Here is a 25298-nt window from a genome sequence, read left to right as displayed (position 1 = left end):
TCTTCAAGATATCGCGTCATGGCTGACCTGGCGAGCTCGGTCTACCGAAGCTTTTTTCTCAAAGCAAAACAGAACAGTGTAAACAAAAAACAAAGCAACAATACTCATTATTAGATATGTCCATATCTCTCTTACAAAGCCGTCTATTAACCAGTATTATGTATGTGTGCCTATACTTTTTGTCTGATATAGTATAATCTACATTATTCATTGTAAATACTATATATGCAACTGTACCTTGAGTGACTGATGCACTTTAACTGACTGTCAATTATATGGAGTTTTACGATATACACAAAACTTCATCCGGAGTAAGTATATTCTATGTATTGGTATACCGTGTACACCAGATAAGCATGTACCATTTTCATGTGCGTATATCAGTGTGAGATGTTATATGACCTCAGTATAATTCTAAATTAGATACAATCAAAATGATATCCGTAGGCCTTTGTGCGTATAAAGGGAAAGGATATATATTGGATGAAAAAGAAAAACTGTTAAGATTAATGACATTATTATAGTATACCAATATAGTATGTATGTCGATAAAAAAATATGATGTATGTATATTATATCTCGACGAATTAAATCGTCGATTGATAGATATTGGCAGCACGTTACATGCGAAGAACGTGTAATTCTTACCTTTTACAAGTTACTCTCATTCTCCATTATAAGAGAAGTCGAATTTCTCAACTTGCACAAAGGAATTGCCAAATAAGACGAGCTCGTAGCGATTTCGATAATACTCTTTATTCTTCCTCCTGTATATTTATGTATTTACAATATCCAACGATTCGTCCATTTCTCTGCCTTTTATTCTGTTTTCATAAATAATACATTATTGGTGATGTAAATAGCGTGATAATATTTTTCAACGGAAATTTGCGTTCTTCCACCCCGTTACACGTAATACATATATTATATAGTACACATGCTATACGTTATAAATCATTGGCTCCGCTATGTTACACGAAGGTACCTGTATTTACAGTTATAATTGCAGAATGTTTATTTGCATCCCCAAATGACGCACCAATATTATTGAAAATGTAATTAATACGTCTACACGCTACCAAAACGAGCGAAATGATTTAGATGCCATGTGCTTTAAATAAATTAATATTATAGTATAGATAATTATGCTTACAAATACAAATACAAATAATAATAATAATAATGTATCATTATTATCATGATTCCAATCCGAGTTGGATCTTACTTTTGGTATGATTTATACTTTAACCTGTGCAAAGGTACTACAGAGGGAGCGAAGAGAAAGAGAGAGACAGAGATGGATTATCACACGACGCGACAGCACTAAATCAATTCATACTTTTCGTTATTAAAAATTCCAAAGAGTTATATTGTTATAAATCGTCGCTATCATTTCTTATTCTCAATTTCCTTCGTTCTAGTCTTTTAGTACCTTCCCGGTTACACCAGTACGAATAAAATAATTTGCTCCACGCAGAGATTGTATTGGGGAGGACCAGATTATTGATCCGAGCTACAAACGTAAACGCCGGAGTACTCCGTCGTGCCATTTCAATTCTTCTTGGAAAGCTCCTGGAAGAAAGCTTCTATCGGCAGAGTGGGCTCATCAGTGCTGATCTTGAAATGCGGCGATACCACGCGGCTCTCAGGTGAAACGGCCTTGAACATACCAGGCTTATCGTATAACGCTGAGGCCGAGCTGGTCAAGTCTGCTACGCTTTGGGAAGCCTTCGCAAATAATTCCTCCTCGTCGGATTTGACCTCGAAACGAGTCGTGTTTTCAATTTCATCCTTCGTTTCCGGTTTCGACTGCTCACCGCTCATGTCGGTTGGAGCCTCGACACCAGTTTCCAGCACGCTCGCTTCCGGTTTGTCCTTACCAGAGTCCTCAGAGTCTCCACTTTCACTCTTCTCCAGTACTTCAGCTTTCTCTTCCGGTTTCTCCTGGGAGACCGGCGACATTCCGGAAATCCCCTGAAGACTCTGCGGCCCAACTTCGTTAGTTTCCGTGCTGAACGTGGAAGTAGCAGTGCTCATAGTCGAGTAGAAACTGGTCTCCTCGGCCGCCATTTCGGTAGCAAAGTGGACCTTCTGTTCGCCGGCCTCCCTATGAGGATTCAACCTCTTCATGGTGGGTCTACGACGTATGGACGACGAAAAAACGTTCTCCGGCCTAGCAGTGCTTTGTTTCCACTGATTCTCCGCACTTTCGCTATGCTGAGTGCGGTTAGAGCTGCCTGCACTTCCGGATATCCGGCTGCGATAGACGTTACCGTTGACGGGCTTCCGTTTCGGGACGAACCTGTTGATCCTGTCGGCGGCGTTGCTTCCGTCCTCTGGCCTGCTGTCGCTCGGTGTTGTGGGTGATAAAGTGCTCGTTCTATAATTTACTCGTGACACATACTTGTACCTGCCAGTAGTCTCTCGTTGAGACTCTCCGCTCTGCTGCGATTGACCCTGTTGACCCTTGACACTTGACAATCTTTGCTTCGGAGCGACGGATGCAGCTGTTGAAGCCGTACTAGCTTCCGTTGTCGATATTTGCGCTATTCTACTTTTGTAATCCAAACGACTCTTGTAATCCTTGATGCTGAACCTCGGTCTGGTAGCGTTTCCGAATCTCATTGGTCGTATCTTCTGGGGCTTCCCTGTCGTCGAGCTTCGAAATTCGGTTGTAGTGGTCGACGGTGGAGTTACTGTGGTCGCTGATGCTGAGTTCGTGGTGGTACTGATCGGTGACACGAAGGAATTATCAGAAGCCACGTTTCCGTAATTGACTTCCGTTTTCCCAAATAGTTCCTCCAGAGGAATGTTGGACTCCGAGTTTACCTGATGCTGCCTAAACGGATTCTCGTGCGTTGGAATCCTGTCGGGTTGAATTTTAAAACTATCCGTATGGTACTCGATTCTTGAGATCATAGTCGTCACTTCCGGTCTGTCATTGACGCTTTCTACATCTTTGGATGATCCGTGATCAATGATCGACTGGGAATCGTTTGGTTGAACGGTCGTAGGACTTTCCTCGTTCTCGTATTTATGACCGTTTTCCGTAGAATCTCTGTAAGGATTCGCGTAAGTGTACACGATTTCCGTTACAATTTCTGCCTCGAACGGTTCACCAGGATTCACCCTGACTCGATGGCCGGGTCGTTTTCGAATATTCGTTCTCTTTTCAGTCGTAGTCTCCTCGTAATTTACCTGAGACGGTTTGACTCGTTTCCGTTTTGGTCCTTCCGGCTGATGCTGGCTGCCTTCCGGTTTGCTGTACTTTAGAAAATCGTCGTCCAGACTCTGAATCGTTATTGACTCCTCGGTAGTAGTCGTAGGACGTCTTCTTCTGAGAGGTTGACCAGGCCTTCGAGTTCTTGGTCTTGGAACGGAAACAGGTGTGATGATTTCTGGTTGCGGAGTACTGCGCGTGGGTGTTTCCTCTATTGGGAAGGTTGGTAAAGCAGTTTCGGGTGGTTCCGTGGCTACCTCGGTTACCGGAAGTTCGTACGTAATCGTGGTTGGTTTCTTTCTTCTGTATGGATTGAGCGTTGGCTTGTGTGGTCTGTAAGGACGGACCTCCACGTGTTGCTCCGGAAGTCGAGTGGGACCATCATTGCTCTCCAAATTAATAGCTGGTTCATCCTGGCCAACCTTGAATCATAAATATAATAAGAATCTGTTAATAATTTAACTATGTACAGAAATAACTAATAATGCAACTTCGAGAACTCCACTAAATATTTCTTGAAAGTTTACGCTACAGTAAACCAGTTTAACGCACCTGGGGCTGTTGCACCCTGTTTGGCTCCGAGTAGGGAGCCTCGGACGTGACCCTGGGAATTTCGTACTCAGCGAATTGAATAGTGTAAGGCTCCTGAGAATCGATGAGAGAAACTTGGCTAACGGCGTGTTGCGCAGTGACATTCGCGAGTTTAGAATTGGCAGCTCTCAGTCTAGCAACCTCTTCAGCCTCAGCCTCTTGTTTCTCGAGTTCCTCCTTTTCTTTCTGTTGACGAATTAGTTGTTGGATCTCCTCCTGCCTCCTCTTCAGCTCCTCCCTCTGCCTTTTCTCAATTTCCAGCTTCTGTTGTCGTTCTTGCTCAGCCAGTCTCTGTCGATCTCGCTGGATCAACTGTTGCTGGATGAGAAATTGTTGCTCGTTGAAATGCTTCAACGATATGCTCTCTGGAGTCTCGTACTCCGGCTCGTCGGTCTGAGGACGCAGGTCCAATGGCAAAATGGAGCTCTGATATTGTTGACCTTGCTGCTGCTGCTGCTGCTGCTGCTGCTGCTGTTGCTGTTGCTGTTGCTGCTGCTGTTGACCCGGTGTAACGTATACTATCTTCGGAGCCTGGTTAACCCGATTAGGCCTCACCGCAATTTCCGGTTGGAACTTGCCAGGTGGATTTACCCTCGGCAAAACTTCGTTAATATCTGAGGTGTATTTGCTCTTGGTACCCACCGTTTGCTGCCAGTAGGGCTGTAAATCTTGCTGCTCCGAGACGTAATAAGTCCCAGCTAAAGCTGGGTACGAATTTTGCTTATAACGATTGTTGTTCTTGTTCTCATGAACTCGCCCATCCTGGGTGGTCGTAGCTTGCGTAGAAGATTGCATGACCAAGCTGGACTGCGATTGAGAAGATGGCGTCGGTGAATGAAGCTGGGGTGGTACCAGGGTATCGTAGGGCGAAGAGGGTTTAAAGCTGTAGCTAGAGTACACCGAAGAGGGTGTGACGTAGCTGATCTCGTGGCTCTCGTGAACCAGAAAAGCAGGATCCCTCTCGTAGGAAGTCTTGTAGGGTCTCTGATGAGTCACTTGACTGTAGAAATTCCCGCTACCAGCTGGACTCAAGAACTGACCGTTATGAGACTGGGACTCGTAACGCTCGTAATTCTGCGATACTCTTTTATCCTTGTGGAAGTCTCGAGGGGGCTCGTTTCCTGGTGGACGTAGGTAATTCGTCTTAGCAGAATCAATTTTCAACGACTCAAAATGATTAACAGGCTGCCTGGCAGGTGGCAGCTGCAGAGTCTGTGGCATTGCATAGCTGAGGAAGGGCCGGTTGTTCTTCGTGGAAGAGGGGGAATTCGAGGACGAGGAAGCTGAAGAAGATGCTGAAGAGTCGCTGCTGACGTAACCCTTGACGTAATAAGTTGCAGCTCTAACAGGTTCCAGAGGGATCACGTGATGAGTGGCGAACTGCTGATGGCGGATGGGCTTCCGCTGATGGTCCAGCTCGAACCTGAAGGCATCCTTCGGTGGAGGTATCAAAAAAGTGTATTCCTGGGTCTCGGTAGCCCCGAGTGGTGGGGCCGGTTTGGCTTGGCCACGAGCCTTCGTGGCTGCATGGCCAAATACCGTGAAACTACCAAGAATCGAGGGTGGACTCATGTACTCCTGATCGTTGGACGCCACCGGTTTATTCTTACGCGTCGACTTCAACTTCTCCGAGGCTGCCAGGTGCTCCTGAAGCTTGCCCAAGACGGGATGGAGCGGGCCGTTTCGCTCCAGGTTACTGGAAGGCGAGACATTCGTGCCGATCGTATCCTCGTATCCGGTTGCTCCCAGCGGCCTCCATCCGTTAGCGATCATCGATGATCGTGCCGGTGCCTGTGTTTCCAAATCAAAACAGAAGTCAGTCAATTTTAAAGCATCAACAAAATTCTCCTCGCGCTACAAACGGATACAATGATTTCCCGCAATATCCGCAGCTGATCCTAATCTCGCTAATTATGCCAACGAGCGTTTCTCACTCGCTTTCACTCCGATCGCGGCGATATCGATGCTGTTGGATCGAACTGGACTGACTACTGACGAATTACTTAGTATATATGTATATATATATATATATTTATAGTATGGGTGTATACATATACATACCACAGTGGGATCGGAACGATCTACTGGCACCGTGATGGCTCCAGTCAGAGATGCTAGAAGCGCCACCAACAAACCTGTTTTCATTAAACACAACATGTAATTGTGTAAGTTGGCTAATCAAGAATTGTTCTATATATATATATATATACTGTGCTGAATTTTAAAATAGTGTAATACTGACAGTGTAGCGAGAAAGTGCGGGACATCGTGACGATGCATGGAATCATGTATGCCGAGGTTGGTCCTGGGGACGAAGATCGATCCAATCTGAAAGATGAGTAGTTTGTGTTAGAGCGTGTAATATATTATGTATGTGTAGTACTTTATGCTCTGCAGTAGGACGATTTATCGTAAAATACTAGAAATTTGAATGCATCGCCAAGTTTGCCTTGCACGTGGAGCATGATCAAGTGGATACAAAAACGAGTCATTATATATAAATCGTCTTGCGAGTGGAAAGAAGATTGGGTCCAAGATTAACGTTGATGTATAATTCGGGGCTGAAAATACAGTAGACCTCGACTTTAATCAATTTTAAAAATTGATTAATAAAAATTCTTATCTATACTTTAAGATAGCAGAATAAAATTTATACAGTTTAAATAGTTAATTCTTTTGTCATTAAAGTGCTTTATCTATATTCTTCTATATATTTAAGTTTCTAAAACATCTATCATTAGTATTGCTAAATTAACATGGTTTGGAAAAAAAGAATATCATTGAAATATAATTTTAAAATACGATCATTTGGTTTAAAAAATTCTATGTCATGTTAACAGCTTCAGTTTCATTCAAAGTCTTTTTTACAGACTTTATAAATTTGTCTTTGAAAAATGAATACTCCATCTTTAAAGCATAAAGTTTTTACCGAAGAAAAGATCTTTTCAGGTTTTTCAAAATAACGAGCAGATTCCTAGTAAAATTAACCTGAAGACGTTTGGAGTTTACTGGACCAAAAATAAACTGCTATTTGTAAGTTGATATCTCATACATAAATACATCATACAAGCGTTAAAGGACGGATGATCAAAGTCATTACTCCAGCATGTTAATACGGTCGCAAAGGCGGTACTAAGAGTGCTGCCACCTGGCCGGCGGATGGCGAGGATCAATAAAGCTCGATGCATCCAAATTTAACGCGGATTTTCGCGAATGATTTATTCCGCTCGCTACTTCTGACGCTCGCCACGAAAGCGCGCCAACTTACACTCTTGCTTGAGTTTAGGGATTCCATACTCCTACTCCACTTCCCCGATTACACCGTCCTATCCAACCCATTACCCCACACACCTCCAGACGCTCGGATATACAACTCGCTACACCTTTCCACCTCTCCTGGACGGCGCTGCTCGATTTAACGATATTTGTGCAAAGTGAATCTTTCACGCAGTAAAATCAGGTTAAATATGTTTGAAAGTAGTATATTAGAAACGTTTGTTTCCTCCCGTGGTCAACCTAGCGAGACCAGACACTGCATAGCGCAAATTCTCAGAAAACACAGCGCTCATTTGATTAAACGTGATTTCTCCCACAGAAAAGCGTAATGTCATTGTTTTCATGGCTCTTCGATTTTGCATACAAATTCCACCCTTTTGTTATATCTTGCTCCTTTATGCTGCACACAAGAGTTTTTGCCGCCAAAAGACGGCTGGAGTAGAAGCTGGTCAAAATGGACAACCGCGCACTGTGCAAAATCGTTGAATACAGGATGCTTGCTCGCTGAATTATAAAAGCTGCCCCTGGCCAAGGCCGACGCTTTTGCTGAATTAAAGAACCCACGTAGGACAAAGAAAATATTCTACTGTTCTCGTCAAGTCCATTTTAATCAATTTTAGAGCAGATGTAATTTTTTTATACTCGTTCGCAGGTTCTACGTACAGTAGCAGTTCCTTATTGCGAGATTTTATCGATTCCTTCGAACATTTTCATTTTTATACCTGAAAAAAGTACATTCGTCGTTTATATAAAAAAATATAGCAAAGAAAAATAGTCACGTGATTCTCGTCTCTTTTTTTTCGACAGATGTTCTTATCTGATGGAGTGCGTTCGTAATAAGAAATTACAACAATCGTCTTGCATTGTACAGAGTTTTACTGTTACGAAGATAAATGAATGTTTACGTCCATCTACCATTTAGCGTTCAACTGAACCTTGTTAAATGTAAATACACGTGCATAAAAAATTCATCGATAAGGTTAATCTTCAGTGCCTTAACCCAATACATTGACGAAATTTTAGAAGCATGGTGAGATTTCATAAAGAAAAACTCCCGCGCTATTAAGTTTCGTGGGATCAATCGGCGGTTAATTTGGTAGAGTGGGAACTTGAGACTCGTGCAGGAAGTTGTTGGTGCAGTATAGAGGCAAGTTTCAGGATGGATGGAGAAATAGGAGAATATTAATTTTGAGTAAGATCAAGATGGATTTTTGACGCTAATTTATCAAGGCAGAGGCGCTAAAACTAGTGGAAAATGAAAAAAAAAAAAACAGAAAGTGGCGGAGGCGGGAAATTCTTGAGATATAAGAGTTTTGAGAATTTTTCCGCGCCGCAGCCGTTAGAGGCCGTTCGCGATCCTACGGAGAGGCGAGTTCTGCTCTGCTTCCTACGTATAGCCACAACTGAACGGACGGTAGGTATACGGCCTTTCGCTTTCCACTCGCGTGGAAGGAATAGAACAGAGCGGAATGGAGCAGCACGCATTCATCCTTACAGTACATTACTGTACGGTACGCTATAAACCACTCATTTCTTTCCTTTTTCTCCTCGATTCTCACTGTGGCCACTTTCAATGCCCCAAATAATTATCAACGCGCTGCAACTTCATTAATGCACACGCGACTCTCCGATATATCCAACAATTATTACCCTGGCGACTCCATTAAGGCAAAATAACTTTCAAACAAACTGCCAATCGCTCAAAGCATTTATTATCCACCTCTCTGAGCGTCACCTTTCCTCTCGCTGAATGCTCGACACTTTCGTTAGCCTGGATAATTATTCTCACTGATTATTTCCTTTTTTATCTCGAGCAGATAGCCTTCGGTGTAAAAAACTGCACCATCTTGCGTCCGCTGAAACAGTTTTAAAGGAAATCCTCCATTAAACTATTAAATCTTTCTCGTCGCAAACTTCCAAATAATTCCCAGTAATTTCATTCGTACGGTGAAAACACTCATCGACATTGAAACTCTATTTTATGCACGAGTATCGTTGCTTTCTCATAACATCACTTTTTTCCTCCTTCAATTTTAGATAACAAAATGGAGCTTGAAAACTTGTCGCAGCGCTATTCTTGACAAATAATAGCTGCATGATGGATCTTACAGAATATTAATATTATTCCTGCACTTATATGTGTTGGTCGAAACCTGGAATATATAATATATAGAGATGCAATATTTTTGTTTAATGAAAGGAACGAAAATGTGTAAATTTTGAATAAATAACAATGAGAGAACTCTTAATATAAAGATTAATTTGGAGATATCAATCATGTGAGAAAAGTTTTCCTGATGTTTTTCTTGATGAATGACAAAGCTGTGTGTCCTATGGTTCTTGCAGACTATCAATATCACTGTTATCCTCTCTTTATACAACAAGTGGAAACCTGGAAAATACAATAGGTAGAGAGTCAAATCCATTGTTGCATGGGAGTGAGGAAAATGTGTAAATTTTGTCGAATTAATACTGGTCCTGTGTGTTTATGCGATATTCGATTTGAAGATATTAATCGAGTGAGAATTCTCGGCACGTGCAACGGACACGTTAATGCCCGACTATTGTTTGTTTAACGTACAATAATTTGTAGTCAAGTAGGGGGATGGAACGAATACGTGTTATTTATCAAATCACGTAGGTAATTTGAGGTTAAGCGTCGAAACAATCGTCATTGTGATTTAAATCGAGCGTGTTATCTTTGCTCTTGTCTGGTTTTGCTAAGCTCTTTATCGGCACGATATAATCTTGGCCATGTAATTGTACGCTTGTAACACACTACTGAATTTGAATGGGATTAGATGCTCGTAGCGATGAAAGAGAGTAGTTCAAGCACATAGGTGGAAAGAGCATGTAAAATCGATCCTGCCATTTGTATACATCTCTTCCCAAACTCTCGCTCTCGTGCTACTAATGTCGTTTGTTATTGTACTCTCCCCCTCTTACTCTCCCCACTAACTCACTCTCTATCTCCCCCCCCCCCCCAACCGCCAGCCCTCACAGCCGTCCCATCTCTTTAGTATTAATGCAACATTCATAGGTACGTATATTACCTTACGTGAAAACGGAAGCTACGAATGTGCACGGAGGAGAAATAAAGCGATTTCTCAAGCAATCATCGTGGTGCAACAGGACCGTCTAGCGAAGCAGCGTATACCAGGTGCCTTTCCCATCGAGTTACGTGAAACAACTGGAGAGGATTCTACAACAATCACGAGCGCCGTTATCGAGCTATGCTAATATTCAGTCGAGACAGCTCGTTTCATTTTAAAACGCTTGATTCGAGAACAATCGATCCAACATTGATTTTCCGAGATCTGAAAAAGGCGTAAACTGTTAATAATTTAATTATTGATAGGACGTAGGATAGTTGTGTTACTTCTCGTGAAATAAATTGATGTTAAGACATCTCATTTGGATCCAGAAATGTTCCTTTTGTTGTGACGTCTTTCACAAACTGTTTTTTTAAGTGTTGATACGTGTTGCAAGATGGCGACTGAGAAGAAGATCCGGCGCGCCTCTGGCTAGGATATTGAGCAATAACGAAGAAGCGGTGGAGAAGTTTGAATGGCTTTCCCCGCGAAATAATGAAAAACTTGGTAAATTATGAGGCTTTCCTGATAAGATCGGGCCGTTGAAAGAATGACGAGCTGCTTCGGGTGGCTTGGGCAAGATGAGAGAGGTCACGCTTGACGCGTGGCATCCGTGGACAGATCGAGAGACGAATATCAGATGAACGTCCTCCCTCCCTCCTGGTCTATTTGAACATTTTTGTATATTTTCTATTTAACCCGAAAACGTAGTTAGGAAAGTTACGGGACAACGGAAGCCTATCTCGCCGGCTAATGATTGAGACGATAAACTTTTATGCGTAATTAAGACATTGATGTAGGAAAGTTGAGTCACGCGAATTTCGTTACTTAGTTCTGTTCCGTAGCAGATGGCGCTGAGAAATGTGAATACGAGGGTAGAGAAAAAAAAATAGCTAAGCTGGCAAAATTGTTAATGCAAGCGTGAAGAAAGTTGGCGCGAAAAATTCAGCAACGAGATCGTTACTTAATGAGTTTATACATTCAGAAGTTACACCGATGGACGCTTAGAGTTAACATTAACGCTATTTGAAACGAGTACTACCGGGAATTACGTCACTGCTTTCCTTTCGAAAAATTCATGAGCTATAAACTCACCCGTAATTCACTAATTTGCATATTGAAATTGGTAAGGAGTTTGTAATGGACAATGAGCAATGAGCATTTTTCTAGATGTCATTACCTGTGTAAACTTTCCATTTGAGATTGAGAGAAATTCGAGCATTGCACGCTTTGTTATTAGCCTTACATATTTTCCATGATATAGCATCGTGCTTAACGCAAAGTAGTACAAGAATTCCGAACAAGAATGTTTTTTTTTTGAAGGATTTTCATTTTAGCTTTGTTTATCTTCATACCATAACCTCTACTACGCATGTGTTTTACCACCAATTTTTTCCAGTCTAAAAAATGCAGAAACGTCGAAACGCTTTGACGAGACGATTTGTAGCTAGTGATGTGCACGATATTCGTAGTTTCCTGTTAATTTACGAGTATTTCCCAGAGGCAACGGGAAACATTGCAGCGGTTTTATCTCGCGCAACGATCACGCGTAGATGAGCGAAGAAACGAATTTCATAACGAAGAGATATGGCATGAGGTATCTGGGGAAATATTGCATTAGATGCAATTCTAACGAATTAAGATAAGAGCATTTGGCGTCCCTAATAAAGTATCGTTTATATTTAAACGATTTTTAATGCAGTTTGTATCGCACGATGGCGTTAAATATCACTTAATAAATTGCACAATCCTGTTACCTTCCAATTCCACGCATAATTACAAGCTTTTCTATCACGTGCCTCTAACTACATACTTCAAGCCAACGAAAAAAGTGCCAAGTTTTATTTTTACGGCAATATGAGTAATAAGAATGTGTGTATGTTTTCCTTGCACTTGCAGCCAAGTCCCAATGGACCGTAATTGTTTTCAGTACTCCGCAAAAAATCACAGAAATTTCACAGTTCCGTTCCGTTCCGTCCTTTGAGAATTCTCCGCTTCTTTCTCTCTTGCGATAAATGTAATTACTGTATTAAAATTTATGACTTTTCCGGTATGTAGAATTTCAATATTGGCGATACAAGGAGGCAGCAATATTGGAAGTTTCACAATTTGTTCATCCGTAAACGCTGATAATACATAGCACCATCTACTTTTAACATTCGTAGTTTCAAAAGTGTTCCTAAAACATTCCAAAGTGTCAAAATGAGTTCTAGAACTTTTAGGAACGTTTTTGATACTAGTGTGTTATGTGAGTAGGGGGACGGTGTGAAAGTGTAAAACGAATAGGAGTGACCGGAAGATCAAGAAATAGCGGAAAGGAAAAAGTGTGAAAAGCTGTGTGTATTTGGGGGAACGGAAGGAATGATTTGTGGTGAGAATGTACTTACTGTACGCAAGGTGTGTTGGATGGAACGGAACAGACCGGAGAGGGCGCGGAAGAAGAACATGAAAGCGCGTGGCTAATCGACGTAATGATCCGTGTAGAAGGCGTAATCAAGAGCTGTCCACTGCCTTGGTCAGGTTTCCAATGTAAATGTAGGTCGTTGTGGCATTCGACATATAGTATCTTAATATGCATACCTTAAACTGGTGAGTTCCGCTCGCCTTTAGGTCGCGCCACGAATGAAAAGTTTTGCCTGATCAAAGGGAAAGTTATTACGATTTCAGGTTAGAATCTGTTTAGGTTATGGCGCCACCTGTCACACGGCATTCGAATTTGCACAGTTTCCTAGGTGTGTTTCTCATTGTTCAAATTTCGACCGAATAAGTGGATCGTTATTTCTCTTTTCGCGATGAATTTAACGCCTTGAATTCCACGCTGAAACGTTCGAAGGGAAAGTTATGACGATTCGAGGTTGATACTGATTCTTGCATGGACTCGTTCGCGAGTCACGTGTTTGCCGTGGCGAGTGGCCATTGTCATCGCGACCTCGATGTATATACGATTGCGATCGAACGTTCGTGTCCGGCAAACCGATTCTAACCTCTAAGTTCGATAACAATAATAGCCAGACGAACAGGTAGAGAAAACGTGGTAATATTTCCGAAAGTGCTACTATGCGTATTGTAAAGATAACCAAGCCAGAAGTAATTCAAGCTACTCGAGCGTGTCGGTAACGATAGTAAAAACAATCTTGCTTCATAAAATCATATACACGTATGTACATGTAATATATACTAATATATACGACTAATATTCACTACAATACTGAATTTCTATCCGGGTTTACTTTCTTGAAAGCCGGAATATCCTTAATGAGATTATTTCAAGAAATATGCGATTTTCAACCATTATTCAACGGCCCGTGTTTACATACTGGCTTTCGAGCAAAAGCATCGAATTAGCAATGTCGTCCATCATAATTACGAAGAAAGGATTTTAGAAATAAACCAGATAATCGGCAATATCCGCCAGTCGTCATTCGTTTATTATTGTTTCGGATGTCAAGCGTAAAACCGACTGGTTTTCGAGATGCTTGAGAAAGCTCATTTTCGGAATAGAGCCAAGTGCCTAAATAGGCAATCGAAGCGGATATAATCGTTGTAAAATATCATCTTTTCAAGCGGAAAGTGCTGGCCTCGCTGAAATATCGTTACCGCAGAGGGTGGAATTATGGAAGAAGCATATATGTGTATATCGAGAGCTTGAAAATGAGAATGGAAATAAAAGCATGTGTGTAGTTGGTCACGCCGTTTCTAAGTGGGATTCAATTTTATATGGACGCGTGGTTTCTCGATAACTGCAATGGTTATCGATTTAATTATTATGCATTGCTTGCATTAGTGGTAGGCTTCGGTAATGTGTATGCATAAAATACAGTTCGGTATACTCGCACCATCCGTCATTTACATATTGAGCAGCTTAGATTATAAACCTCTATGTGCACACCCTACCCCTTCTCCACACGGGCGCCATTTTTTATTCCCTTAATAAATGATTCATAACTGTCATCCGTTCGTTCGAACCACAGCTCTGCATTATCTTAGTCGGCTAATCTTTTTTTACATTTCTCGTTGCACGAAGAAATTTCATTTGATAAATCCATCTTCTGGAATCCTGACTCGAATAAAAAAATCTTCAAGACGCGCAATGAGAATTCTAATCGACGTTGAAGGTGGAATCTAATATTTCTGCACTGGCATTTATTTCTCTATTTATTTCATTTTTTCCCTCTCGTATCTCATTTGCAAATATCACCAGAATTGCAATTTTTACGACAATCACAAATATTTTTAACGGTTAAATTGTTCCGTCGGATTGAAATTGCGCACTGATAGATGAATGATTAACAAAGATTTTTTGTTCTAGTTTATGCAAGGATAATTACCGTGAGGTTAATGGAGCCGATTGATGAAATCAAGCGGGAGCAGGAGAATGATTAAAGGCGAGTAAAATTGAAAAGAGAGGAAGTAAAAGTGGAATTAAAAGGAACGATGGAGCAAAACGTTTTGAAAACGGCACGTACGAAATTGTGTTTAAACCGAAAGAAATATTTATCTTAATCACGTAGCGGCGTTTCTCCGTTGGCGCATGACTGACTGTGCGTTACCAATTATAATGGGCATTAGGTAGCGCACAAATTTCTAATGATAACACCAACTCCAATCAAAATGCTTTGTGCCAGAGAGAGACAACTGCCTGCCAGCCAATTGGGAGATTTTTTCCTCATCGAGTCGGCGGTATTACAAATTTCTGGAAGGAAAAAAACTTTCACCCATGCTAGACGATCTCTCTGTCTTTCTTCATCTAAACACAATCGACTACCGCTGCAGTTTTTCATAGCACGCACGCGAGGCTGATTTTTTTTCTAAGAAAATAATAAACGAGAGTCGGTATCCCAGGTAATCGAAGCACGCAGCTACGCTCTGGGAAATTGGCGAGCGTTTTTGTAGAAACCCTCGAGGCTCTCCGAATAATTCTATTACCCGAAATCCAAAATACGACTTCATAGTTCAACGTCACCTCTCTTCACTGTCCAACGAATTAATTAACCGGCATGTTTGTAATGGCTCCACACTGTCATCCATGCGTCTTTATTAATAGTCCTTTTAATATTTTCAGCTTTACGATGGACAACTTACCAGAGAAAATGACCTTGAAAAGGCGGTTGAATTTCTAGAACGACTACATGGAGGAAGCTGGATGACACTTTGGATAAAACGGTGATGTCAGAATTAATCCACAGGATTTTTGCGAAGGGTTGGCGGACGAAGGTTCGAGTAGTGGTAAACGTGAAACGAGTGTGGGGAGAAGGAAATTAAAGAGGAGAAGCGTGGCCGAACGCGACCCAGATGGCCAAGCGAGGAAACAGAGAAGAGCGGTTCCGGCTCGGAACGTATTAATCGTTCGTACGGAACTTCAGTTTCGTCTGTTTCAAAGCTGAGCTTTTCATCATCTTTTCTTCTTTTTGCCACGCCGATGGAAATGGATTTCCAGGCTGCTAACGCATATAATCTTCGAGTGCCGCGAGTACCATCGGAGTTCGGAACTTCCGGTTTGGGAAAACGATGGATTCGACTTACCTTCGGTGGTTGGATCCTGCGCTGTCGATATCCTCCGTTTGGCGCAAAAGGGATGAAGGAGTGATGATCTTAGGGTTAAGTTATCGAGTGATACACGCGTAGGGTTGACGGTAAGTCAACATTGGCGTCGGTACGCTTGCACGGTTTACTGGTCCGCGGTAGACGAACATACTGGCTGACCACCTGCTAGCGTTTCCATTCGTACGCTCGAAACTTGCCGCTCTTCCCCCTCCCTCCTTCTCCTCCTACCGCAGTCGATTCAGAAGAAGAAAGTAGGCTTCGCCTGACCCTTTTTATTCCGTGAATCGACTTCACTATTACTCGCCACGAAATGAGATGTCTCCTTCGATCCCGATCGGCTTTCCACACCGTGGAAAGTTAAATGTGAGCGAATCGGTATGGTCGACTCGACGAAATCTTCGCGCCAACTCCCCTCCAAATCTTTCTCTCATCATCCGGCCAATGTTTACTCGCGGCAGGTGAGTCCTCGAGGATGCGATGGCGGGTAAAAGAGCGAACCAAGTTTCGCATCTTTCCTGTTTTCTCTTCCATCGAGTATGAAATTATGTTCTATACTCCATTAATAATAGTAATAACGTGTAACCGGTAGCAGTGGCAAGCTGTACCGGCTGCGATTTGACAGTCGCACGAGACACGATATTACATCACGAGGTGCGCTTCGACGATGAACGATTCCCTCGAATGAGGGAGAATCGTCCGATCCCTCAGAATCGAGCTGCGTGAAGAGTTTTCACGAGAGATTTCTTTTCATCGCGGTAATGCGTTTATTATAACGATGAGTAGAAATCTGGGCTCCGCCGCGATTTGGAGAAGAATCTCGGTCGCGAAGCGACGACAAAAAATCGATCGATTTCTGTAGCGTTGCTTTTATCGCTCGAAAGGAATCGATCGTTAATTCCGGAACGATCAGGTTTTCGGAGCGGGGTGATATAATACTTACGTCTTTTCTGGAAAGGAGCAGAATGCTCGGTCGTCTAAAGCAAGGTAAGGTAAGGTAAAGGTAAGTTAAGTTAAGGTAAGGTAAGTATAGCTTTTATATACGCACGATTCTGGTCGTGGTGACAAGTTTTGCGAAACGCGCGCGTAACGGCGCGCTGGCCACTTGACGCTTGCCTGGACTACTTCTACGCCGTACGTGTATTCGCATTCCAAACTTTCTTAAGCAATTATGTCATAACGCACAGCCACTGCCGAGCCCGTGTTCTCCTTTTCGCATCTCTAGCAGATGCCACGTAGGCCTAACGCGTTACTCATTTTTTTCCTTTCCTCGCTCTTCTTCTCATTCTTATTCGATCCAGCTCCCCCCCCCCCCCCCCCCCCCCACTCCGCTCCATTCACAAAGCTCCCACTGGTTCATTGGTATTTCCGGTGCAAGTGTCCTCTTCATCGCCATCCTTCAACTTTATCCAAGAAACTCCTCGCGATTTATATATTCGCATAATAAAAACAAATAAAAAGCCCCATTCTAGCTATGAAAATATACGCGGGCTGATCCCTACAGAATTTTCTACTAGCAAAACCTTACCGCAGAGAATCGACGATGCCTGCGGCGAACATTTTATTCTCGAACGGCGAGCTTGTTTTATTTACGAGACGATCCGCCAATAAAACGCATCCTGCCTTTACCGCAATTGCCCTGATAAACGTTAGATTTCATCGGCAGGATTATAATAAACTGCCGATGAAAGTCCATTGATTTTTCAGTGGCGCTGGTAAGTGGTAAAAGCTCTCATGGTGCAGACATAATGGGAACGAGAGTAACAGTTCGCCTAAAATCATGATATGTCATGCATAGCTAAGTGGGAGCGTAGAGAAATAAGCGAGCAGTCGCTGAGATACGGGTCGTTAAACTCGTGCGACAAAGCGTCATAATTAGCGCAGACTCGTTAATTAAAACTCATTCTGATATAAGAGCCCTTTCGTCATTCGTTTCTATCGCTCTCTCGCATCGTTTGTTTTTGTCATATTTTCGTAAGTGGAACGCTAAGTATTAATGATTAGCGTGCCAATTAATTATCCTTTCTCCCGTATATGTGGCGGGGCTAACGACGCCATCTTTCAAGGTCAAGTTTGATTTCCAGACTGACCAGCTCGATTATAAAACTGCACGAAGCAGTCGTATGAACCGAATCTCGCAATTTTCCCTGCAATTTTATCAGTCTCGCGTTGAATTGAAAATAAAAAAGATTACCAACGCGCCTAGTCTTGCGAGAGAATCGTGCCAAACCAATCGAAAACGATTTTATTGGCCAGGGCTAGCCTACGGTAAATCTTTATCCGTCAAACCAAATAACGCTCCTGACAGATCTTTATATGCACGTATACAAATAAAAGTTTTTCTTTTCACTCGTACTGATTATGCAAATCGAGACTTTCCTCACGATTTTACGCAAAGAACGGATCAAAATAGAAATTCGCTGTGTGAATCTGCTGTTTCGTACAATCGACTTTAAAAGTGGTACACCTAATTTCGCAAATGATCAACTCTCGGCAATAACACTGGCGATCTCACATAAGCGATAAACAGATGCATCGATTTGCGCGAGCAGACGGGGACCCTATTCTACTGCATTATATATATACAGTATACAATATGTGTAAACGTGATAGAAATACGCTGTTGCTTGTTTTCATCAGAGTTTCTATTTCTTATGTATAAATTATGCTGACTGAGAGACTTAACGTCTATACAAACGTATTAATTAGAACTAAATACAGGACACGCTTTTAAAAGCTAAATAAATATTAATGGTTAAGAAAGATCGTCGAGTGAGAGGGACTAATTGTTAATGGAGGAGTCGACGGTGAATTTTGCGTGTGTGTGTCAAGTTGAATGGGTGTTGCTGCGGATGGACAAGTTGCGAAGGGCAGAATTTTTCAAACAATTTTTTCATTCTTCACTCTTCTATGGATTTCGGTACAATGAAGCGTAAGTTAGAGCGAAATTAACGAAAGCTTATACTACATGCATAATATAACAAACCGGGTAAGGCCAGTTTCGATTCGATCTACATTCTCAGAGTCCGCGTTCAATCCATTCTACTTCCTCCACTTTTCCAACGTTAAACGGTAACATACTAGAGAATTCCAGAGACCAGAGTTCGTTTCACAATATTCCATTCAATCGTCGAATATTGCGCATTCTCCGCCCAAAGGAAACGCGATTAGCGACTGACTCTGGTCTCCGAAGCTCGCAACTCTTTTTTCATCAATTAAAAGGTAGAAAGTCGAATGTACGTCATTATTACCATTATAATGGCGGATTAACCATGAACATATCCGAAACGATAGTTTTGATTGAACCAACACTTTGCTCGCGCACTTTTCACTTTCTACTCTCTTCAGTTAATTAAATCTAAAACTACGAACTAGAATAGATAATTGGATAAATTCAACTATATGTATTCAACAAGCAGTCTAGTCTTAACAATCATTATTTTTTTTCCATCGTAATACGCCTACTGCCTCAGTGCAGTTGGCGATGACGATGGATCATACATAACGGGTAACTTCATAATTTCCTCTTCCTTAAACGCATCGTGCTTCGTAAATGTAGCTAATAGAATTCTAAATTGCTCGACTTAACTGTAGGTATAATGCGAATCGTACAAGCGATGTCGTTCGGATTTGTATTTAAGACGCACAGCACGTTCGCAAAGAAAAACCGACATTTTTTGTCCTGGAGCTCGCATCTGCAATCTCACATTCGTAAATCTCGTCGAATCGCAGACTACGAGCCCCATGACCTTCTCAACAATAAGAGACGCTTCACATCTTCTACGTGTAATAACTTGCCACGGCTATGTTAAGTTACAGTATAATCTGTAGTTGCATAAATAATCTGTTTCTTACTATAATATAGTATATATATATATATGTATAAATTTATCAGTACCAATTAATTGCCGAATATGAACGATGGCAGACGGAATCTTTACAAATTCAACGTAAATCGACATTGGTGCCTATAATCGACTAGAATAATCTGTTACCGGCGCATCGTCGATATGTATTATCGACATTTTCCCTACTAAATATAATATCTTCTTTATCCAGTTCGGTCAGAGATACCCACAATGGCCTCCGATTAACTTGAACTGCTCTATAACTGGTATTTCGTGTCTTATCGTTAATATTTTGTTGGTTACCGACGCAATAAGGTATGAGTGCTGCCCTCTAGCAGCCAGCGCTTCAGGCTTCTCGATCTCCACACAGATTTCTGCTTCCTTTTTACACTTTAACGCACTTATTACAAAGATAGAGTTATTTCTTGTATCACACTAGTTTCCGCGGTACCTGCAGATCCCTGATCTCCTGTCCCTACAACAATCTTGATTTCTGCCTGCAGAATCCTAAAAAAGCAAGATATAATTTTTTTTTTCAGAATTGTACGAGGTTTGCTGATAAAAGGTGGTATACGCTTTGCTTACCTGTCATTGCTTAGCGGCAGTGTACCTTGCCAGCTTTAGTCGTAGCGGATTAGAGACCTTCATGTGAAAAGCAATATCATCGGCGGATTTATCTCGAACGTCTTCGCCACAAACGGAAAGAACTCGATCGCCTTTACAGATTTTTCCACTTTCCAGCGCGCTACCGCCTGGTGCCTGTGCAAGCGAAACCATAAAATCTTTTATCTGACGATGGAGGAAGGAAGATGGAAGAGCAAATAAGAAAGATGAACGTTACCATATCCGACACGTAAACTCCTTTACCACTCTTGAATCCTGTGCAACAGAGACCAGCTCCTTTGCCGGATTTCTTCTGCAACTCAACTTCTGTCTCTTCGATTGGATTCTCCTTTCTGTGTACCACCATTTTTACCTACAATTTATTTGCGTCGCTGTTATCTCTTTCACTCTGTATCACGCATTTATGCTGATGCGAAAGTAAACTTACAGTTCCAGACGCCTTCAAGACGGCCATGTGTGCTTTATTGTACTCTATCGCTTTGAAATTTTCTCCATTCATATCTAGAATCTGGTCCCCTGCCTGCAGCCGATTATCCTTACCGGCTGCGCTATCCGGAAATACTTCCAGAATAAAGACTCCGTTCTGAAAGTTGAGCGAATGAGAAGTCCAGTGATTTTTTGGTTGATTAATATTTTTGTTTTATACAAGAAATCACGGATTTTTTTTCGTGAATATACCTGAGGCGTGTCAGAACCACCAGTAATAGTGAAGCCTATGGATTTATCTTTGTCCCTCGTAAATTCAATAGTGGTGTCCCTGTCGACTCTGATTTGGCAGTCTTTGGGGTCTTGGGGAGGCTCGGGCTCTTTAGGCTTTTCTGGTTCCTTCGCAGCTGCATCAGAGAGAAAAAGGGAGGAAAGAAAATAAAGTATCGTCGGTGTGTCTGTGGCAAATCCGATATATCGATTGGTCGTGACAGTTACCCGGCTTATCACCGCTGGCGGACGTGTCTCCACCCTTCGCTCTTTCCTCCTCCTCTTTGGCAACTTTGCTCTGGTTTGGATTGCAGACGGTCAACGTCACTACGCCTTCAGCTTTCTTCAGCAGACTGGTGGCCTACATTGTCGTGCCGATAAAAGAAACCGTTAAAATCATGTACAGCCTTGGTCGCTACGGTTCTTAAGCGCTAATTGTGAGTAGTAAACATTAAAGAGCTCACCTGGTCATAAGTGGAACCCAATAAAGAATCCTTGTTGACCGCTAGGATCATATCGCCCACTTGCAAACCGGCCTTCATCGCCGTATCGAAGCCAACGGAGAAGAAAAAGAAATATGAGAAGTTAAGAGATGTAAAACTTGCTGCATTCTCATGCTTCGTTTATCTTTATTTCAAAGACAAGCACGTACCTGCTCGGCAGCACTTCCTTCTTGAATGTCGGACACGAATATTCCTTGACCCACCTCGGCGTGCTTTCCTTCTATTATCATTATGCCAAGTCCATATTGACCCTAAAACAACATATGTTTGTGTAATAAATATCATGGATATCTCGATCGTTAAAACACCAATGGTTCTTACCTTCTTCACTGGAATATTGCGAACACCTTTGTAGTGATTGAACAGGTCTGCCTGCATGTTAAATAGAAAGAAACCAAAGACAATTAGACGACCAGTTCTTTCCTACAGTTTTAGTTGAATTCTTTGCGTCAAACATGTAATGCAGTACAGGAAATTTAATACATATGTATAACGCAATAAAGCAAGATCTACTCACGTCTTCTAACGTTGCTGGGAATTGAACAATCGGTTTCACAGCAAGGTCATTCAAACCTGATGATTTTCTGTTTGTAAACAATGATTAATGATAGTAACAATAATACAGTTTCTTTAGGCTATCTACTCTCGCTCACCTGACGACAATGATCCTGAAACAAGTGGCAGCCATGCCCTTGATCATTGCCGATGCGTTCAAATGGCAACGACCTTGAAATACCTGTCCATTCACCTGTAAGATATAAAAGTAAGATAAGCATTGGTTCTCAGAGCTACGAAAAATAGAAATTGAAAAACGTGGCAGGTACTTCTAAAATCTCATCGCCAACTTGCAATCCTCCTGTTTTGTAGGCTGATCCCTTGGGGTTGAGGCCACAAACGAATACAGCCATTTTGTTTCTGTCTCTGTGGCCAGCTAATGAAATACCCAAACCAAGCCTGTCCTTTTCCACTTTAGCCAACATCACCTGCTTACCGTAAGAGTGGTACTTCTTGTAAATTTTCTCTGAGAACAAACAAACATAACAATGCAGTTCCAACAAGGCCACATAATTACATAACAAAATTACACTCACTCAAAGTGTAACCATACTCGTCTTCCTGTTCCGGATCCGCATCCGCTTCCTCCTTCGACCTTCTCACATTGCCAGCACTTTTTCGGGAAATCTGTGAATTAGAATTTAATCAAATAGCTTATTTATACTAAATAAAGAAAAAAAAGTTGATAAGTAAAGACGACTCACTTCCATACCACCTTTGGTATAAACATTTCCCTCGAGTTCACGAGTGTCCTCTTCCTCCCCCGAGCTCTCCTCGGAGGAGTATTTCCTCGTCGGTCTCTCGGGTCTCGAGGCATTATCATCGCGTTCCTCGCTGACTTGGCGAAGCGTGCCGGAATTCGACGGAGGCGAGGGTGCCTTTTTGCGAATTGACTTTTTCATAGAGGACCTGCGTCGACGTTTAAAAATAATAACAACTCTCTCTCTCCTGTTTTCTTGCAGCAAAAATTCTCAACTAGTACCTCTTTGCACTGGGACCAGCGCCATCTGAAGCTCTTGTACTCTGCCTCTTAAAATCTGACCTTGAAGCAGTCGTACGTTCGTTCTCAGCAAAATCCTGCTGAAACAGGGATGTATTTTGAGAAAATCTGGATGAGAGATAGGATTGGGAAGATTGCTCGAAATGTGCACCTTACAGAGGACGATGCACCAGTAAAAAAGGGGAAGAGTTAAGGTGAGAGAGATACGGTACGAGGTAAGATTTAAGATAAGCCTGCACCAACCTGTATTACATCAGCCTCGTCCAATCCGGATGACGATACGGGTCTCTGGTGGAAAGAGCTGGTCGGTGCTCCTGAAGAAGCTGGCACTCTGCCCCCACTACTGGATCTCTTGTCACTGTCTCTCTCTCCCTCTCGAAAATGACTCTCGTGTTCCGGGCTCTGCGTAAAGATAAAACACAAACACTGAGACTCGTTTAGCCAGGCGTCCCTGCTGACATTCAACGAGACTCGGAAAACATCAAGGCAAAAGTAGGTCACTTGAAAAATGAACCGACGTCTTTATCCATACAAAAGGCAAAGATCACGAATAAAGATAAACAAATATACATAATAGAATAGATTGGACAGAGCTGAATAGCAGCTTCCTACGAGACTTGTATACCACTTTTTCAATCGAAATCTCTTTTCAGCAAAGAGCAATCGAGGCTTCTTAAGGTTACAGTGCATCTATATAAACATGGACGTTTGTGTATATCTGTTTGGCTTTGGAATGGTATATAGTGGAACGTACGAAAGTGACGCATTTACGTCCAAAGAGTCGATGCATTGCGAAACGAGTGACGACTGAGCAGGGAAAACTGGTATTGTCTATCAGGAGGTTTCGTGCATAACAGGGGGATGGAGGGGATCAGGGGGAGGGTGGTGAACGGGGACTTCGACCCAGGGGGTTGGTAGGTGATATGGTGGTGGTATTTCATCATGGTATGGATGATGAACGCTCGGTTGCATCGAGGTAACCCGTTCACTCAATCTTTACAACCAAACACACACGTGTATCACAGCTACCCCTCCCCAATTTTCACCTCCCCCACCCCACTCCCTCCATCGCGTTCCACATTGCCCTCTTCCATCGCTATATTTATTCCATATTTCTGTCTTCGTCCTTGCTCACGTTGCCCCAAAGATGACGCTCGTCAATCCACTCTGTTTGTATATTGATATGCCTCTCTCGCTTTATCTCCCTGTTTTTGTAGGAAAGCAGATTACTGCAGATCTGTGTATTGGAACGAAGCCCCTCCCTGGATTATTGGAAAGTCGTAGCTAGGTGCATCGTACGCGTGGAAGGGCTGTTCGCCGATAATGGCTGTTCGAAGCTGCTGGGTCCTTCCATTTTTAGCGGAGGGTGCTGAAGAGGGGACGAATAGTGGTCATGGAAGGGGAAGGGGAGTTAATGGGAGGAAGGAGATGACATCGAAAATCGCTTGCCAAGGGAGCTCACCAGGTGCACCAGGGACTGGACGAGGAGACATACGGGATTTCCTGCTGCCTGGATCACCTCTACTGCTCGTTCGTGACTACTATGTCGCAAATCCACCCCGTCCACTTCGATGATCCTGTCGCCAACCTGCAAAAATCCATTATTTTCGCGGTTTCCCGCAAACTCTGTTAATCCAACCAGTAAAATATTTGCAAATTTTATCCTATCGTCCAGGTTTGACCTTGAACACCTTGACTGTAAGGTAGCAGAGCTCCGTACAGCCAAATGGAGTTATCAGAAAACGATATATCTTTCCCCCACCATTCCTACTCCCAGAGTGTATGTTTGTGAAAGCTTGGAAGTCACAGTGGGGCAGAGAAAATATATTTTTCTGGTAATTCTGCAGTCAAGAGGTGTTTTATTGGTCGTTAACGTTACCTTCAGCTCTTCTGTTCTCCCTGCTGGACTGTTAGGTAGAACGTTTTTGATGAATATACCGGATATGTTCTGCGACTTGCTGGATCCGCCATTTCGAAGATCGACCTTAAAAAAAAAACAAGCTGTCAGTTGAGTAACGTCCGCTTATTAAGCGTGGAAACTGTGTCAAGCATCCATTGTTAAGGAGTATAGACGATCAACATCTGTGTAATGAAAGTAAATCTCGGTCAGTCTAGGCTCGATCGTTTCTGACCTTTTATCATGGAAATTTGTAAAGTTAAACTATAGCAAAGAGTCGTTCAATGCTGTCTCTTGCAGTATGGGTAATTGATTCGGTTACACTTCAGCTAACTTCAGTCTCTGTACTTCATCTACTAAATTTATACATTATACACAATAGCACTAATGAGAGGACTTAATCTCTTAATTTTTACAGAATGAATTTTTTCTCATGGAAAGTCGAGAAAATATAT

General features: G+C 42.3%; 2 protein-coding genes across 7 annotated transcripts in view; both read right to left on the bottom strand.

The window, feature by feature from the left end:
- Positions 1–1545: 1545 nt before the first annotated feature.
- Positions 1546–15949, bottom strand: LOC136774473 (uncharacterized). 6 transcript variants are annotated; one of them, XM_066728786.1, is made up of 9 exons: positions 11360–12297; positions 10467–10844; positions 10141–10404; positions 9034–9479; positions 7080–8943; positions 6054–6139; positions 5873–5946; positions 3773–5602; positions 1546–3642 (listed from the first exon to the last, which is right to left on the bottom strand). In XM_066728786.1, the coding sequence occupies exons 6-9, from the start codon at positions 6097–6099 to the stop codon at positions 1552–1554; spliced, it is 4041 nt and encodes a 1346-aa protein (XP_066584883.1). In that variant the 5' UTR covers positions 6100–6139; positions 7080–8943; positions 9034–9479; positions 10141–10404; positions 10467–10844; positions 11360–12297; the 3' UTR covers positions 1546–1551. The 6 variants fall into 6 exon arrangements, with proteins under 6 accessions (XP_066584883.1, XP_066584881.1, XP_066584884.1 ...); XM_066728784.1 differs by lacking the exon at positions 11360–12297 and having other exon boundaries at positions 7080–7809; positions 8738–8943; positions 10467–10921; XM_066728787.1 differs by lacking the exon at positions 11360–12297 and having other exon boundaries at positions 7080–7809; positions 8823–8943; positions 10467–10921.
- A 2394-nt stretch (positions 15950–18343) lies between these two features.
- LOC136774476 (multiple PDZ domain protein-like) overlaps positions 18344–25298 on the bottom strand; it is a 45202-nt gene continuing 38247 nt past the window's right edge. Inside the window, exons 21-38 of the mRNA XM_066728791.1 lie at positions 24826–24930; positions 24409–24534; positions 23190–23348; positions 22929–23026; positions 22651–22855; positions 22483–22573; positions 22216–22412; positions 22045–22139; positions 21909–21975; positions 21713–21763; positions 21541–21642; positions 21353–21424; positions 21117–21249; positions 20871–21025; positions 20620–20775; positions 20410–20544; positions 20154–20327; positions 18344–20075 (exon numbers count right to left, since the gene is read on the bottom strand). Coding sequence (XP_066584888.1) covers positions 20157–20327; positions 20410–20544; positions 20620–20775; positions 20871–21025; positions 21117–21249; positions 21353–21424; positions 21541–21642; positions 21713–21763; positions 21909–21975; positions 22045–22139; positions 22216–22412; positions 22483–22573; positions 22651–22855; positions 22929–23026; positions 23190–23348; positions 24409–24534; positions 24826–24930 — 2118 coding nt within the window. The 3' untranslated portion in view covers positions 18344–20075; positions 20154–20156. The remainder of the gene's footprint in view (positions 20076–20153; positions 20328–20409; positions 20545–20619; positions 20776–20870; positions 21026–21116; positions 21250–21352; positions 21425–21540; positions 21643–21712; positions 21764–21908; positions 21976–22044; positions 22140–22215; positions 22413–22482; positions 22574–22650; positions 22856–22928; positions 23027–23189; positions 23349–24408; positions 24535–24825; positions 24931–25298) is intronic.

The sequence above is a fragment of the Prorops nasuta genome, unplaced genomic scaffold (genome assembly GCF_024137725.1).
Source record: "Prorops nasuta isolate Cenicafe-Biocafe unplaced genomic scaffold, Cenicafe_Pnas_1.2 PNAS00006, whole genome shotgun sequence".
NCBI classification, from domain to species: domain Eukaryota; kingdom Metazoa; phylum Arthropoda; class Insecta; order Hymenoptera; family Bethylidae; genus Prorops; species Prorops nasuta.
The sequence above is the reverse complement of the archived record's forward strand: the minus strand, read 5'-3'. Positions and strand labels throughout refer to the sequence as shown.

Bases quoted from the DNA above. Each gene is read 5' to 3' on its own strand.
- LOC136774473 (XM_066728789.1), bottom strand. From the start codon at position 6,099: ATGATTCCATGCATCGTCACGATGTCCCGCACTTTCTCGCTACACT. The intron at 5,947-6,053 runs GTCAGTATTACA...TAATGAAAACAG, and splicing joins CCGCACTTTCTCGCTACACT to GTTTGTTGGTGGCGCTTCTA. The intron at 5,603-5,872 runs GTATGTATATGT...TTGGAAACACAG, and splicing joins ATCGTTCCGATCCCACTGTG to GCACCGGCACGATCATCGAT.